At 42.8% G+C, this 18,478-nt stretch overlaps 1 protein-coding gene across 1 annotated transcript; it reads right to left on the bottom strand.

The window, feature by feature from the left end:
- Positions 1-12,820: 12,820 nt before the first annotated feature.
- LOC120113019 (exonuclease 1-like) lies at positions 12,821-15,245 on the bottom strand. Its single transcript, XM_089927650.1, has 4 exons — positions 14,153-15,245; positions 13,969-14,005; positions 13,703-13,877; positions 12,821-13,021 (listed from the first exon to the last, which is right to left on the bottom strand). Exons 1-4 carry the CDS (start codon positions 14,228-14,230, stop codon positions 12,934-12,936), a joined length of 378 nt encoding a protein of 125 aa, XP_089783776.1. The 5' UTR covers positions 14,231-15,245; the 3' UTR covers positions 12,821-12,933.
- Between the last annotated feature and the right edge of the window lie 3,233 nt (positions 15,246-18,478).

Raw genomic sequence — 18,478 nt, 5'->3', positions numbered from 1 at the left:
GTGGCCGTGCACCAATAACGACCGTTGGTTTCGGTGGGTTCCTAATTTTTCCAATCGCTTGGATTGCTATAACATTGGCTGGAACTAATCATTTTAGATTGTTTTGCATATCAAATATAAATAAGGCTCAGCAAAAAGTAATTAAGAAAATTTTTTATGTTTTCTAAAATGATTAATAGGAGTTTCTACATTTTTTGCAATGATTAAGAAATATTTGCTTGACTGAAACATACTTTTTAAATATTTTTTGCACTTCAAATTTAAATAGCTCGAAAAAATTAAAAATAATTTCTACATTTCCCAAAATTATTAATAAAATTTTCTATGTTTTCTAACATAATTAAGAATATCGAAGAAAGTATTCTCTAAAATAATTAAGAATCAGGCTTTCTTAAATAATTTTTTCTCTATTTTTTTTAAAATATTAGCTTTAAAAAAAAATTTCCTCGTAATTTTTTTTAAAATAATTAAAAAGAGTCTAGTGCCTAGTGATACTTCTAATGGTTTTTGATGCATGGAGACTCTTAAACAGATAGCTTCAAATATTTTCTAAAATTTTTGCATCTCTAAAATGATTTGTATGTTTCCTAAATGGAATTGGCAAAAAATGAATAAGAAGAGTTTCTGTATTTCCTAAAATAATTAATAAAAAAATCTATATTTTCAAAAAAAATAAAAAAATTTCTATATAGAGGAAAATTTTTCTAAAATGATTAAAAGCAGGCTTTCTAATTTTTTTTCCTTTAAGAAATTTTTGAATGAGTGGTTTCAAATAATATGTTCTCATAATTTTTTTTCTAAAATAATTAAGAAGAGTTTAGTATGTGGCGATATTTTTACCAGCTTCCGATACATGAGGACTTTGCATGTGGACTCTAAATGGATAGTTTTAAATATTCTCTAAAATTTCTGTATTTAACGGATGGCTTCAAATATTTTCTAAAGTTTTTGTGTCCCTAGAATAATTTTTTGCATTTCCTAAATAAAGCTCGCAAGAAAGTAAACAAAAAGAGTTTCATTTGGATTTCTCAATCCAAATGAAATCCGACCTCAAATATTTGAACTAAACTTAAAAATCAGGTTGGTTTAGGGTCGTTGATTAGATCAATTTAACCAAGCCATCTATAAATGTTCACATGCTATATGAATAACATTTAAAGTAAAATAAAATGAGGTAGGACCGTGATAAGCAAGTATAATAAGAATTCCATCTTCATATAGTTAAACTAAACACTAGTAAAATTTTAGAAAATGAAGCTAGATTTAATGTGTGTAAGTTATATATCTATATGGGTTCAAATATCGGATTTTGGATCGGGGTGCCCTCTCGGCCTAAACCCAATTCAAAATTGAATCGGATCCGGATTTTGAATCCAAACCCTGCTCGGGCAATGTCTAAACCTTTCCAAGCCCATTATAATTGTGGGTTGGGCTTGCGTAGGATTTCGGTTAATCCAGGCCCTTACCCTTGGTGACACCATGATTATGCACTACAATGGTTCCCCAAGCTACCATTGTCCACTCCATCAAGTCCCACCCAAGCCTTCTTTTGTTCTTTTGACCATATATATTGCTTATAGTATTCACTTTTAACTTGTGGTTTGACACCACAAGTTCAGGGTGGGCAACCCTTATTTCCAAAGGTTTGGAAGGGAGAAAGAGGAGAAAATGAAGAGAAGAGAAAGGGTATAAAGAAAAGTATGGCCTAAGTTAATGAGATAGGTGACACTGGCAAGGGCTAGACCGGAGCCAATCCAACGCAAGAGGTAAAGGGAGGTAATCAATCGGAGCTTGCTCGATCTTGGTTCCAATCGAGCTTGGTTTAAAATTAATTTTGAGCTTGAATTTTGAGATGAAGCTTATTTCAATTGCCACTATTTAAAAAGTTCTATTTGAGCTAAATTAAACTAAACATAAGCTTTATTAATTAGCTTGATAATTTTAATTCAACTAAAATCAATTCAACCTTGAACAAGCCTGATTCAACCTTGAATTATAGCTTGATTCTTCATGTCAAGCTTGATTTAAGGTTAAGTTTAAGCTTGGTTTTGATGCTTGATTCAAGCTTGAATTATCATTTAGTTGATTCAAAGAACAAAATGAATACACCAACTAAAGCTTTAACCAGATGGCCCAAAAGGAAAAAGCGTTAATCCAATGATTTGCAAATTATATATTACTTAGTATATCCTTAATTTCTATAAACGTGGCTACAGTTCGCTTTTTTTTTTTGACTCCAAAAGTAACCCTTATTAGATTCCTCTTTTAAAAGCTCAATAAATGATAGACTTTTATAAAAGAAGAGACCTCAAAAACTTAAAAAAAGATATGCTAATATGCTTGGACATGAAAAACTTTCAGAAAAGATATAGAGATGAAAGTAAGATGTAATATATTAAAATTTAATTAATTTCAGAATTTAAATTTTAATCAAATTTACCAAGAATCTACAAAACTTTAGCAATAATGTACTATCACGTATGCATTATAACTATTATAACATAAAAATATTTGCATTCTATCAAGTCGAGCTAGGTTGATTCTTGGCTCGGCCAAGCCGAAATTAAGTTTGAACTAGTTTTGCTAATTTAGGCTTAATCCGTTCAGCTTAGAAGCAAGTTTGATTCAAGCTTATCTCTAGCCACTCTTGAGCTCTTCTCAAGTTGCTTAGTTCATTTGATAGCCTTGGTAGGAGGACGAGAGGGAGCTGGAATATCTTTCTAGAGCCATTTAAGGTTCAATTACTTCTTCTTCTTTTTTTGGGTAGAAACGACAATCATATAGCTTCAATGAGTACATCCTGCCAAGTCAAAAGATAGTAAAGAGTACAATGGGGGCGGGAGCTCTACAGAAGGCGTCCATAAGAACTTTCCAGAATATCGTGCAACATAGGAGGCGACCCAGTCTGCAGCCCTGTTCGCCTCTCGATAAACATGTGCTATCAGGAGCTCACCCAGCTCCAAAGCCAACCTGCGTGTCTCGCGAATGAGCGGATGACCATCTTCATACCTGTCCGCACCTCGGATCCACTCATAATTGTGTTTTGAGATTCTTGAACAAGCTCACATTGCGGCTTGTTATAAAGAGTATGTATAACTTATTATAGAGGATTTTCTATAAAATTTGTATTTATCAAAATATTTGAACACATCCTTTTGAATTAACAAAGATGCCCAACTTAATGCAACAATTAGGTTGACCCTTACCAACTTTTTTTTTTTGGTGAATTGTGGAATTTTTTTTGCACAAAAATCTAATCTTTTGCTATTTTTTTTTTCCAAAGTTTGTGCTTTGGGACATGAATTTGTATCATTGTACTTGCCAGCCCAAGCTTTTACTGTTACACTTGGCAATGGTGTTTAGCTAGGACCATTCAATCAATATACAAAATGTTAACTATGTGGATGAAGAATACATATGGAATATGCTTAAAAGTAAACATCAGCGAAGACTACACAAACTAGTGAATGAAGTCATTTTCTTTATTAAAATAAAGTTGTTGAAGCCAAAATAATAAATTTTTGTCCATAAGTAGTTGGGGCTTTTATAGCAATGAAAGGTACATTTAATTCACGATCAAAATTGAAATCGAAATAAATTAGAATAAAAATTAGAATTATCGGAGAAGAGTTGGAATTAAGGTATTTTTATTTCCACTCTAAATGAAATTTTCTCCAACAAAACAATTCAAATAAGAGTTTCCCAGACTTGCTTTAATTCACGATCATTGTACTTGCCGGCCCAAGCTTTTACTGTTGCACTTGGCAATGGTGTTTAGCTAGGACCATCCAATCAACATACAAAATATTAACTATATGGATGAAGAATACATATGGAATATGCTTAAATCCAAGGCTACACAAACTAGTAGATGAAGTCATTTTCCTTATTAAAATAAGATTGTTGAAGTCAAAATAGTAAATTGTGTCCATAAGTAGGTAGGGCTTTTATAGCAACGAAAGGTACATTTAATTCACGATCAAAATCAAAATTAAAATAATTAAAAATAAAAATTAGAATTATCGGAGAAGAGTTAGAATTAAGGTATTTTTATTTTCACTCTGAATTAAAATAGAAATGGAATTTTCTCCGACTAAACAGTTCAAATAAGAGTTTCTCAAACTTGCCTTAATTCACTTTTTATTTATTTAGCTTTGGATTTACTTGTCAACTTGGTCCTACGTGCAATTTATCATTTATTAAGATTGTTGGATTGCATTAAAATAAACAACAACCGTAGGATCATCATCAGGCGATTGCCATATAATCCCCCAAACCGAGAACCAACGGCAACGACAACTGGAGATGGCTTCTCCCATGCCTCCTCGCCTCCTCCTCTCCTTCCTCCTCGTCCTCCCACTACTTCTCTCCATTATTGCTATCTCAGTGGAATCTTTAGAAGAAGAGCGATCCACCCTCTCCAGAAGAGGACGAGGAGGAGGTTCGCCGGCGGCGGCGTGTTGCGGATCCACGCCCGCCACACCGCAAGAGCCGCCAACCAAGGAGGGCATTGGGCCATGAAAAGGCCAACAGAGGGTCAAGCCAAGGCCAACTAGTTTGCATGGAAAGCCTTGGCCAAGCCCTTCATTCGGGCAAGCACATCCATGGATGGCTCGTGCCATGCATGCCACGCCTCAGCCGAGCACGCCCAACCTCGGCCGAGCCCACTGCGCGCAGCCCCGAGCCATGCCGCGGCCAAATTCGGCCGCAACCCATGATGTTGGCAAGGTTCAAGCCAAAGAACCTCGCCAGCTACAGTGTGCCAGGCGAGGTTCTGGATGCTGAACCTCGCCTGCTACAGTGCCAGGCACGCCCAGGCCAGCAGATAGGCCTGGCGAGGTTCAGGACAAAGAACCTCGCTAGCTACAGTGCCGCGTGCCCGCCAGCCCGTCAGCACGCCCGTGCGCGCCCGCCTGACCGTGCGCGCCCACGCCCAATGCCCCAGGCGAGGTTCGGCCCAGCGAACCTCGCCACAACCCGCGCCAGCCCGCGCCCGTGCGCCTGCCTACGCACGACCACGCACGCCCGCCTGCTCGCCTGCGCACCCGCACCAGCACGACCGGGCGAGGTTCGGGCCAGCGAACCTTGCCGCAGACCACGCTTGCCTGTGCCTGACCACACGCACCCGTCCGACAACAGCCTGCGCGCGCCCGACAGCTGCCTGCGCGCGCTGCTTGCGCGCATGCAGCAGACGCCTGCTTGACTGCCCTTGCCGCTCCTCGGCGCCCCTGCCGCGCCAGGCGCCTTGCAAGCGCCCCTGCCGCACCCTGCCGCCCCCTGTAGCGCCCCTTGCCGCGCCCTGCCACACCCCAACACCCAGCCACGCCCTTACCGTGCGCCCAGGTGCCCTGCCAGCCTGTGCCCAGCCCCTGGCCTTCCTGCTATCGTGCCCAGCGCCCTGTCCAGCCAGCTGCTGACCAGCCAGCTGCCCTAGCCACCTGCCATGACCTTGCCACAGCCTCCAGCTGGCTAGCCAAAGGCCTACCAGCCACCTGCAGCCTTTGGACAGCATTGGGCAACCATGGCCAAGCCTTGGCAGCCTATGCCACACCTTGGCCAACCTAGGCCACACCATTAGCAACCTTTCCATTAATTGTTTGTCCCCCATGAAGAGCCTATAAATATGTATTGTGAAAGCTTGAGAGGGATCTTTTGAACACTTTAGAACCTTGTTGTATTTCGGCCTTAGGCTTGGGAGGGCTTTGCCCTATTGTATTCGGTCCTTGAGCTTGCTCTTGGACTTGGGCTAGAGGAGACCAATCATAGTTGCCTCTAGATTTATGCTTGTAGCTTCATTTTGGGAACAGAATCAATCAAGCTTTCCTCTAAAACGTCTTTCCAAATATCTTCTTGTTTTTGATTGTTTTCTTCTCAAGTCAAGGATCGGGTCAAGCTGCAGCCAGTAGACCCTCCCCTTGCCTTGGTTCCCACGCTCACTTAAAGAGCTTGGCACACAACCGGCGTTACCCGTTCGGCCTGCATCCATACATTTTGAGGCATCCGAAAGGAGCATAAGGCGAAGGATTTGGTGTGGCGACTTGGGGCCGAAAGCTGCCCTCCAACAATAGTGCTTTCATTGAGAGATTTCGTCGGGAGAAGTTCCAAGAGAAGCTCTGTCGAAGATCTCTCTTCATAAGAGGTAACGCCTACAACCCCAAGAAAAATTAAGATTCTATATTGGGTTGGGATAAGTTGTTTTACATTACATTGCATGCTTAGAAGTGAGGTTTGCTTCATGATACCTTCATATTAATTGTTGAGCTTGTAGAAGGGTACAATAGAAGTTTATTATGCATGCATTGGGTACTTAAATTTCAGCAACTTATCATTCTTATTTGCAAAAGAGGAGCGAGCATTTTTCTTGTGAAGGGAACAGATTGATCTCTACCTTGCTCATCATAGGGATGGTGCCAATGGGGAGGCTAATGGTAGTACCCGGCACTATTTGACCCAACTATTTGGTGTAGGGTACATTAGGAACGGCACAAGAGGGAGGCTAGTGGTAGTACCTTGTGCCCTTTCCCAACTCTACCGGATAGGGAGTAAATAGAGTATCAAGACATCTCTCTCGGGGGTGAGAGATTTCTAATTTGTAAACCCTTGTTGTAATTGGAAAAGATTGAGTGGTGTACAACTTATTTGATATAAAAGAGAAGGGTCGGTTCATCCCTTGGGTGACGACCAAAGGAGGTTAGAAGTGGTGATTTGGAAGAACAAGAAATTTTTATGAAGCCCGGAGGGTTAGAGTGAAAGAATTAGGTTAACATGGTAAACATTATGGAGGAGAGTGAGGCTTGTTTGAAGAGGGCAAATGAGACCCTAGCCAAAGTTAGAATGAATCTAAGGGATTGGAAAGTTAAGGAGAAGAAAAATGAGTTCATGAGGATGAGAGAAGAAAGAAGAAAAGAAGAGAGAAGAAGGGAGAAAGAAGTGAGGAAAAGAGAAGAAAAAAGAAGAGAAGAAAAGATAGAGAGTTGGGAGTATAGGAGGACTCATGGAGCCATGCCTAGGTCATATGTCTCACGGCAAGGCCAGGGGTGGTATGAGGAAGTAAGTGATGATGATGGCCCTAGGCAAAACATGATGAAAAATATGAGGGAGGACATAAGGAGAAACAAAAGGTTAGAGGGCCCAGGAGTCGTGAAAGAAAGGGAGAGTGATGAAGCTGTAGCTATGCTATCCGCCATGGGGAGCATGGCTATGAGGAAAGTAGGTGGAGAGAGGGCCAATTGATGATGATAAAAAGGGAGTTAGAGAAAGCCCAGGAGTGTATGAAGCTTGGGGTAAGCTATGATCATATGAGACAAACCAAGAAGGAGATTTCCCATGATCTAAAGCTTGAAGACCGAAGAGGAGATATGGAGGAGAGAAAGGAGCAAAGTGTTGATGACTATGGTAGGGATGCTATGGGAGAGCCACGGCCTCAAGAGAAGGAGCCGAAAGAACCAAAGTGTGATTCCCAAAATTTCTGCAGCAAGAGCCTTCCCTACTTGCAACCGGAGGCTACTCAAAAGGATGATTTTGGAGCCCATCTTGCAGCACCGAAGCCACTACCATTTGCTGTTGCAACTGAGTACACAGCGGATGTTAATGAAGAGGAAGCCCAACATCACGTGGCCGTGCATGAGCATTAAAATTCAGCTGAAAATTCTGCAACCACAGAAATTTCATCAAATTCTGCAGCTTTTCCAACCCCAACTCAAGCTGAGGTACCCCTTCAATCTCGAGCTATCTATCTTCAAGATAATTCGAGCGTAGTGGAAGGCCTAGAAGACCATGTTGGTGCCATGTTTAGCGGCAGCGAGCTGCTGATTTGTGACCACGAGTGCAAGACCAACATATGGAAAAATACGGTGAACCTTCGGCGGCAAAAATTTGGGGAATTACTATGATGGCTCGAGTTCAAACTTGTCTACATCCCAAGGGGAGGAGTGGAGGAGGCGGAGGAAGACTATGATGGGGCACTTAAGGGTGCCAAAAGTATAATGAGGAGTACAACCCATGAAGCATTAAGGTGAAGGGATGTTCAAATGTTCGACATGAAGCATAGGCCCTTCTACAACAACCATGGGGTTGATCGGTTGGAGCATGGCATCCAAGTAGAGCTTCCCTTGTACTCAAGAAAAGATTGGAGGAAACAGAAGAGATGGCAAGTGCTTATCCATTGGGGAAGAAGACCAAGAGAAGGAGGTTCGTGGGAGCCCTATTGGCGGTGGCCAAACATCATCCTTGAGGTCAAGGAAATTTTTCAAGGGGGAGGGAATGTTGCGGACCCAAGCAGGCGCCGCCACATCGCAAGCGCCGCCAACCAAGAAGGGCATCGGGCCATGAAGAGGCCAACGGAGGGTCAAGCCAAGGCCAACTAGTTTGCATGGAAAGCCTTGGCCAAGCCCTTCATTCAGCCAAGCACATCCATGGACGGTCCGTGCCATGCATGCCACGCCTCGGCCGAGCCCACTGCGCGCAGCCCCGAGCCATGCCGCGGCCAAATCCGGCTGCAACCCATGCTGCTGGCGAGGTTCTTACAGTGTGCCAGGCGATGTTCTGGATATTGAACCTCGCCTGCTACTGTGCCGGGCGCACCCAGGCCAACAGACAGGCCTGGCGAGGTTCAGGACAAAGAACCTCACCAGCTACAATGCTGCGCACCCGCCAGCCCGTCAGCTTGCCCGTGCGCGCTCGCGCCCATGCCCTGGGCGAGGTTCGGCCCAGCGAACCTCGCCACAGCCCGCGCCCGCCTGCACGCCTGCGCACCCGCGCCAGCACAACTGGGCGAGGTTTGGGCCAACGAACCTTGCCGCAGACCGCACCCGCCTGCGCTGACCATGCGCGCCCGCCCGACAACGGCCTGCGCTCGCCCGCGCATGCCTGACAGCGGCCTGCGCATGCCGCCTGCGCATGCCGCCTGTGCGCGTACGGCAGACGCCTGCCCGACCGCCCTGCCGCGCCTCGGCGCCTGTGCTGCGCCCCTTGCCGCGCTGGCGCACAGGCGCCTTGCCAGCGCCCCTGCCGCCCCCTGCAATGCCCCCTACTGCGCCCTGCCGCCCCCTGCAGTGCCCCCTGCCGCGCCCCAACGCCTTGCCACGCCCTTGCCGCGCGCCCAGGCGCCCTGCCAGCCTGTGCCCAGCCCCTGGCCGCCCTGTCCAGCCTGCTGTCGACCAGCCAGCTGCCCCAGTTGCCTGCCATGACCTTGCCACAGCCTCCAGCAGGTGAGGCAAAGGCCTGCCAGCCACCTGCAGCCTTTGGACAGCATTGGGCAGCCAAGGCCTTGGCCAACCTAGGCCAAGCCTTGGCAGCCTATGCCACACCTTGGCCAATCTAGGCCACACCATTAGCCACCTTACCATTAATTGTTTTCCCCCCATGAAGAGCCTATAAATATGTATTGTGAAAGCTTGAGAGGGATCTTTTGAACACCTTAAAACCTTGTTGTATTTCGGCCTTAGACTTGGGAGGGCTTTGCCCTATTGTATTCGGTCCTTGAGCTTGCTCTTGGACTTGGGCTAGGGAAGACCAATCATATTTTCCTCTAGATTTATGCTTGTAGCTTCATTTTGGGAATAGGATCAATCAAGCTTTCCTCTAAAACTTCTCTCCAAATATCTTCTTGTATTTGATTATTTTCTTCTCAAATCAAGGGTCGGGTCAAGCTACAGCCAGTAGACCCTCCCCATGTCTTGGTTCCCATAGTCACTTAAAGAGCTTGGCACACAACCGACGTTACCCGTTCGGCCCGCATCCGTACATCTTGAGGCATCCGAAAGAAGCATAAGGCGAAGGATTAGGTGTGGCGACTTGGGGCCGAAAGCCGCCCTCCAACACGGTGGCGGCGGCGAACATCCTCCCCATATGGTAGCGATCGAACTAAAGATTTTGATTCCAGTGGGGATAGCTATGATCATGGTAGCTGCGGTGAAGTAGGCATGCGTATCAATGTCTAAGCCCACAGTAAACATATGATGAGCCCGAACAAGAGATCGGGATCCGCTCTTCCCCTCTCCCACCCTTCGTGCACTCATGTGCTCCAGCTCAAGGGGATGAAGGGGGAGTTCAAGATACTTCAGGTGGCGGACATGCACTACGCCGACGGAAGGTCGACGGAGTGCTTGGACGTCTTGCTAGATCGGATGCCGACCTGCTCTGATCTCAACACCTCGATGAGTGTACAACTAACTGCATGTAGAAATGCCTGCTCGAGCTAGGCCATGCCATATCCTTATACGTCGATCAACGCTTAGTTTTAACTATGAATATTGAACTGTGTTCGGAGACCATTGCGGCAGTCTGATCGCAGCAGAGGGTCGCCGCACGCCAGGTCTTACCATAGTTGGGGTAGAGCTTCGGACAGCCTGGGAGGATATATCATATGCGATGTGGATGCTCGGTGCCGAGCGGGTGCATATCGAGAGGGACTCATATATAGTGATTGAGTGGATACAAGGTGCGGACAGGTATGGAGATGGTCATCCACTTATTCGTGAGACACGCAGGCTAGTTGTGGAGCTGGGTGAGCACCAGACAGCACATGTTTTCTGAGGCGAACAGGACAACAAACTGGGTCGCCTCCTATGTTGCATGACATTCCTGAGAGTTCCTATAGACGTCCACAGTGGAGCTCCCGCCCCATTGTACTTTTTACTTTCTTCTAACTTGGCAGGATATACGCATGTTAGAGCTATATGAATTACCGTTTTCACCAAAAAAAAAAAATTATGTTTTTTTGGGCTCGTGTAGGTGTGTGGTTCATGCATTGCCACCCGAGGCCCCAGTGAAAAGCTGCCTCCTCCATAGTCGGATCTTCCCAAATGTTGAAAGGTTCGGAGGCGTTTGGTGGTGGGACTGCCCCTAGTTTTTTCAATTTTTACGGATACTTGCTAATGGTCGGAACTCGGAAGTGAATATATTTTTTTCGTGGCTAATTAGTTTTGTAATTGTTCTTACGAATGACATGGCAACACCTTAGACTTTTCTTGCCGTCGTCTCTTTTGTTTGTATGACCAGTAAAAGGTCAAAAAATTATAAGGGTTTTATTTCCTTCATTTTGTTCGTTATTTTATGATGCTAACTTTCATGACAGACACGAAAAACTAGAATAAAGTTAGATTGGGATGAATAGAAAATTTAAAATAGATAAAAAAATGGAATCTTTAGATGAAAGCCTCAATCATCCAAATTTTGATATTATAATTTAATATTTAACATGACTAAAATATAATCATATAAATATATAAATAAATTATATAAAAATATTATTTATTTATCTATCCATTTATCATGTTTAATTAAGTGTGGATAGCTTACTCTCGGTGCTAAATTGGATTAAGACCAAGTTTTGGTTAGGTTGAAGCTCCATCCCAAATTAATTTAATTTAAATTTTTAAAAAATCACTACCAGAAAACACGCGTATAGTGACGGAAATTTCCGTCACTATACCGTGTTTTCGGTTACTAATACGGAATTTGTGACCGGAGCTTCCGTCACTGAATTAGTTACAAAAATATGCGTCACTAAATTCTCAGTGACGGCGGCGATTCCTGTCACTAAAGTCTGTGAGGGAACCGCCGTCACTAAGCCGTTACAAATCAAAAAATTAAATATTTAAGAAATTACGTATTTTTCACACTAACCAGTCACTAAGTTAGTAACGAAAGTAACTTGGTTACTAATTTTGTCACAGAATTCGGTTACAAGTTTAGTCACTGATTTGTCACAACCTTCAGTGACAGATTTAGTCGTCACAGACATGGTCACAAATTTTGTCACTAAATTGTCATTATTTCGTCACTGACCTAGTGATAAGATTAGTGTCACTAATTTTTCACAACTCACTGAGTAAAATCATTTTTTAGTAACCAAAATCCTGTCCCTAAGTTTATGGCTGCTCGTTACAATACTTGATAAACAATTCAATAACCAAATTTGGTCACTGATCACATTCCAATAACCTGATACATTTGGTACATTGATTGGCTCATAATAATAATATCATTAATAGCAAAGGCATTCAACATTATGCAAAAGTTATTAACATGTCATTCAAAATAGGCATCAACATGTCCTAAATCCATCAAAATCAAAATCCAAAAGTATGTCATAGAGATCAACAGAGATTTCATTCCTCCTAGGAATGCAAAGACCTATCATCTAAGGCAAAAGCAATCATGATGAAGTATGATCAGCAGAACCAGAATCACCATTACTCCTCTGATCTGCATGCCTTGGCCCAAAGTCAATCTCTTCTCTCATCTTTTGAAGAACCTTCTCTTGCCATTTTTTTTTCGTGCTCAAGAATACCTAGAAGGTCTTCACGCGTGTATAGCTCTCGAACTTGTCTTGTAGAGGTGGAAGAGGATGATGATTGCCCAATAATTTCAGTGAGATCCTCCAGAGGACTAAAGCAATAGACATTACCATGAGTTGGGACACCAGTTGCCTCAAACCACAAGTCATAATCACGTGGTGGAGCATCTGAGGTGGAGGTATCACCATATTTTTTGGAGTATTCAGCTGAAGACTTTGTCTGCCAGTTGATTTGAAAAAAAAGAAAAACATTATGATGGATCAAACAAGAGATAAATATGATCAAGCTCAATAATATTTGTGAATCATTAAAAAATTATACTTACCATGACATCTTCACTTCTCTTATCCATATATCCTTCCATGCCTTGCTTTGTCTTATGCGTCCGATTAAAAGATTCAACTATTGATCAGAATGGATTTTCTTTCAAAGTGCAATGGATATTACAATGCTTAATCCTTAACCTGCAGTTCAGAATTCATGCAGTGCTTTTTTCAGGAATATAGGTGTTCCATGTTTTCTGCTTTGATCAAGAAAAGGAAACCTTTTCCTGCTTTCAGCTTAAATTTGAATTTCAAAATTGAATGGGAATAGGGCTTTTTCCCGCATGCATGCATTTGGGGAGGGAGGGTTACGTTACTTGGAAGAATTCGACAGCAGCACTGACATTCCCTTCCTTGAGCTTCTCCTTTGCCAGCATAAGGTTGCTTTCCCTTCTCCTGAATTAGTTAAAAATCCAAATAAAGAATTATTCCAGTGCATCCTGATAGAGTTTAACTGGCAAACACACCGAGAAAAGAGGATTTTTTTACTTTAAGAAAACCATGAGGAAGAGAAGAGCAGCTGACAAATTACAAAGAATCAGTAGATATAATAATAAAACTGCCAAAATTTTGGCCTTGATCACCGTATATCCTTTACTTGGATAAACCGTTCAAATCAGAGCTAAATTAAAAGAATCCAGTTGTTACAAACCAAACCAATTCGCTATGCATTTCCATTCATGAAAAATTGAAAATTGATGTACACAATCATGAATTTCTAACAGGTTCTCCTAATCCTTCACTTTTGTAAATTTTTCTCTAATATTTTCCCTTCCCGTTCTCCTCACAGAACATCTCCCAGTTGTTTAAACATGATGAAACGCCATCATCAATATACAAGCAATTTAAAATATTAGCTTTGGAAAAAAAAAACAAATCATTCAACAAGTGTGGAATTTTAACCTGAAACCAGGAAAGGCAATGAGTAATAAGTCTACTAAGCAACGAACCTTAAATTAAGAATAATCAACAGCCCCATTTTCGAGCAACATTCTTTGCAGAAAAAGAATCATATTGCTAGTCAAGAAACAAACAAAGTGGGATTACGGGAAGGAAATTAGAAACGGTGCGACTTACCTATGGCGCTCATGCTCCGTCGCAGACTTGCAGGGGATGCTGCAGCCATCAAATACAACTACCGGTATGACACTATAATGCCGAAGCAGATTGATGTGGTGCATAAAATACTTTAAATGGCGCTTTGCAGCAACTGTCCGTGAGTTGAGGCAGAGCTCCATGCTGCATGAATAAGCTACCCAAAACATACGCTAATTGATCAAAATTCTAACTTTTATCTAAATTCCTTTTCTAAAAGTAAAAAAAATAATTAAAAAAAAGCTCACCTCCTTTGTGAAGCCATGAATAAGCATCTATCCCGACCTACCAATAAAAATAAAATAAAATCATACAATACGATACAAGGAAGGAAACTACAAAAAATCTGAGGCGAAACAAACGATATGTGAAGGGAGAATGAATGAAAAATGGGGTATTTATGAAAAAGAAGAAGAAGAAGAAGAAATCTACACGTTTGCCGGAATATTTTTTAATGTGGACGGGCTCGATGGAGGGCTTCAAGAATCTGAGGAGATTTTGGATGCTCATATCTCGGATCGTTTATTATTTATTTTTTTGTTTTTGGGTGGGGGATGAGGGAAGGCCAGCAGCGACGGAGAAAGAGGTCAAGAGGAGGAGAAAGGAGGTCAGAAATGGAATACAAGAAAAAGCGGGACTCAAGGTGTCCCCCGCTCGATCTTTTCGAAATTTTGGACGATGCAAGCCCATCCCGCATTTTCTTTTTCCGGAAACTGGGACCCGGTTCCAAGTGGGTCTAATTAGGTCCAACAGAACTGAAGCCAAATATTCTGGGGGCGTTCAATTTAATTGTAGAAATAGTAGAATAACTAATTCTACAGGGTATCCATTTCATGCAAATAGGAAGTTCCTCCTGCAACGTGGTGTGGAAGATCGATATAACTCGAATGATTTATGCAACATACACGACTAAGCTTGTCTCAAAAACAGAGATTGAACTTCGTTGCTGCGCAATGATGGGGCACCCTAAAACATTTTCCATTAGACCTTTGTCGAAGGACTTTTGCCTTACAGCTGAAGACAAAACGGATTGCGGGCGCGAGATTTGTTTTGGCTATTGGGTCTAAGGCGATGCTGCGATGGGTTATGGACTCATAGATAGAATTAATGATAGATCCATTATCTGGGTTCTAAATCCTAGAGGACCCGATTTGATCAATTATTTAATTAGATATCCGAATTTGAATCCGAAAAAATAGGTCTATCCGTATCCGTATCCATATTCGGAATATTTTTGAACTAACTATCCGGATCCATATCTGGATCCGATTGGATGAAGAAAACAGGATCTGAATCCAATCTAAATCAAATACGGAAACGGATACGGTCGGATAAAATCCGACCCGTTTTCAGTCTTAGGCGGAGCATTCCAAACAATTTACTACCATTAATTACTAGGGGTGCAAATGGATCATCATTTGTGGCCGGCGCCATGGGATTTGAGAATGAGAAGAAAGGATTTGGGTTTTCTGGAGAGCTATTGGGATTTGGGTTATCAAAGGAATTTGGGCGGGACGGCGGGCATACTTAGTTTCATTTGTTTCAAAAGTAATATTTTTGGAATTAAAAATTAAATTTAGTGATGGAAATTTCTGTCAATAACCCGTCACTGCCAAAAATAATCTTTTAAAAAATTATAAACACTTGGGTTACGATTTTTGTGACGGCTGAATTTGTCACTGTCTGGTTACAATTTCGGTTACCAGTTTTGTGACAGATACCCCGTCACTACGGTGGTCACTAAGTTTTAGTGCCCATCCTACTTGCGTATTCTGTGACCGGTCTGTCACTAAGTTCATACCACGGTGACCAAATTTCTGTCTGTCACTAATCCGTCACAAATAGTGACTGATAACGGACCGTCACTAGGTTTCCGTCACTATACGCTTGTTTTCTGGTAGTGAATATATTCAAACTAATCTAAAATTATAGAAGTTTATTATAATATTTTATGATAAACATGTTTGGATCCGTCTTGAGATACCTCAATACAAATTGTGCTTCTACTTTCTATTCAGATAAAAAAATAAAACAATAATTTTTTAATCGACAAGACGGGTGCACATTCACAAATCTATAATTAAATAAATAAATTAATGGACATATAAAACCCAAATCATTGTTTTTCATCAAAAAACCTAGCTTGTTAGATTATAAAAAAATATTTTTGTGAAAAAAAAATCTAAAACGAGATTTATAATAAAACTATAAAAGAAACAAATAAACCGATAATATTATTGTCCCTAGGTTATCCATAATATATAGCAATTACTTATTAAAACGGGATCGGAGAGCAGGCCTGTGTGCTAACTGTCCGTCCACCGCATTGCCACTGCAAGGCCACCGGGCAAGCAACCCTATTTTCCTGTCCCACTTTTTGCCTCATCTCCCCCCTCTTCCCCTCCTCCCATCGTCGGCTTCTGGCAAAAAGGTGGAGACGCCGTCGTGTAACGGCGTTGGCGCCTCCGCCACCTAGCAACCCCGATTGTGTTTTCCTCCAACGCCCCTCGATAGACAACGACGCTGACGAGGGCACCCTTGCACCACCACCACCATCGATATTTCAACCCATATATATCTATATGGGTTCAAATATTGGATTTTGGAATGGGGTGCTTGATATCTCGGCCTGAACCCAATTCAAAATTGAATCGGATTTGTATTTTGAACCTAAACCTTGCTCGGGCTATGTCTAAACCTTTCCAAGCCCATTCTAATTTTGAGTTGGGCTTGCGTACACTACAAGAAACTTGGACATTAGCGACGCTTTTTTTGGCTATTAGCGACGCTTTTAAGCGTCGGTAAAAACCATCCCGACGCTTTACAAAGCGTCGGTAAAGCGTCGTCTATGCTACAGTGGAAAAAATATTTTCCGACGCTTTCAAAAGCGTCGCTAATTACAATTTAGCGACGCTTTAAAGCGTCGCTCTTTACCGACGCTTTAAAGCGTCGCTAATTACCATTTGCCAAGAAAATTACCATTGGCGGTCTGCATCTTTTCCTCCATTCCATAGTGCTGATGGAACACAAAGAGAAATATAAGTAACCTCCCCGATCGGTACCTTCATTCCATTCATGCAGAGTGGTTGGGTTTGGCTATATAAACAGTTCTTTCTTTTTCAGATCCGCCGATGTGGGACTAAAACGAGGTGGTTTTTGGCTTCCAACGACGCTTTTAATGACGTTTTTAAGCGTCGTTATTTAACCACGCTAAAAAGCATCGTTAAAAGCGTTGTCAATTACGTATTAATTTTGACGATGCTTTTAAGCATCGTCATTAGCCGACGCTTTTAAAAAGCGTCGGCAAATGTTGACGGGGAAAAATTTTTGCCGACGCTTGAAATAAGCATTGGCAAATAAGAGTCGGAAATTTTCTTTTTTGGTGTAGTGGTAGGATTTGGGTTAATCTACAACCTTGCCCTTTGGCGACACTACGGTCGTCCACTACAATGGTTCCCAAGCTACCACTGTCCACTCCATCAAGTCCCACCCAAGCCTTCTTTTGTTCTTTTGACCATATATACTGCTTATAATATTCACTTTTAACTCACCATCATTAGGTTTGACACCACAAGTTCAGGGTGGGCAGCCCTTATTTCCTAAGGTTTGGAAGGGAGAAAGTAAAGAAAATGAAGAGAAGAGAAAGGGTAAAAAGAAAAGTGTGGTCTAAGTTAATGAGATGGGTGACACTGGCAAGAGCTTTTTTTTTAGTACATCGGCTGCTCACACTGCTCTTGCATGAGTACAACTGGCTACATCACTAGCAAGAAAGCTACAAAAAGTAAAAAGAACATAAGACTGTTGGGTCCACAGAAAATCGCCAGAATGATGCGCAACAAATGAGGCAGCTTGGTTCGTCTCTCAAAAGACGTGCCTGACTAAGGCAACACGACACTCCCGTAGCATGCGATGTGTGTCACCTAGGAGCGGGTGCTCGGCCTCCTCCCGCCCCTCCTCTCGTAAACGCTCAATCAACAAGACTAAGTCTTCTTCCAGAATGATACAGCCGGCATCAAGTACCTGTTCGCATATAAGAGCCCCTCCCATGCAGCCTTGAGCTCCGCTCCAAAAACTAAATTCTCGAAGAAATGACATCCTTCTGCAGTAAGTAGGCTGGAGCAGTAGTCTCTAATCACAAATGCCACTCCTGCACTCTCGCCCCCATTGGGCAGGCTCCCGTCGAAATTTACCTTAAGATGGCTAGAGAGTGGGGGCTCCCAAGAAATAAGAGCAAACCTGGGCGCTGTAGCAGCAAAGAGGGGGTCCCATATGTCCCTAGTCAACTCAGATGAATCAGACCCGGCAGTCTCAATGATCTCTACAGCCTAACATAGAGCCCGTTCTACAACAGACCTCAGGGGTAGCCTCCTATCCTCGAAGACTTTAGCATTTCTATCCAGCCAAATATGATAAGCTAAATAAATGGCAGCAACACCCCACCCTACAGTGTTCGGAGATCGAGTGGCATCCCTAACCAGCCGTAGAAAGTTTCCCAGCACAACACCAGACCTCGAAAGGGGAAACGATGCCCTCCTCTACACTTGAGCTACCCTAGGGTACTTAAACAAAATATGGCTAACAATTTCTACCGAATTCAGGCAATCCACACACATCGGGGAAATCCTAACACCCCTCCTGGCCAGCATGCCTCTGGTCAGTAGGCAGTCCCATACCACCTTTCAGATGAACAGTGCCACTCGGGGGTGAACTCGCATCCTTCAGATCTATCTACCACACACCTCCTAGCCACCTCACCCC

The sequence above is a fragment of the Phoenix dactylifera genome, chromosome 16 (genome assembly GCF_051530095.1).
Source record: "Phoenix dactylifera cultivar Ajwa chromosome 16, Ajwa_hap1_PhDact_Kaust_v1.1, whole genome shotgun sequence".
NCBI lineage: Eukaryota > Viridiplantae > Streptophyta > Magnoliopsida > Arecales > Arecaceae > Phoenix > Phoenix dactylifera.
Note: the sequence above shows the minus strand (reverse complement) of the source record. Positions and strands in the feature narration are given on the sequence as shown.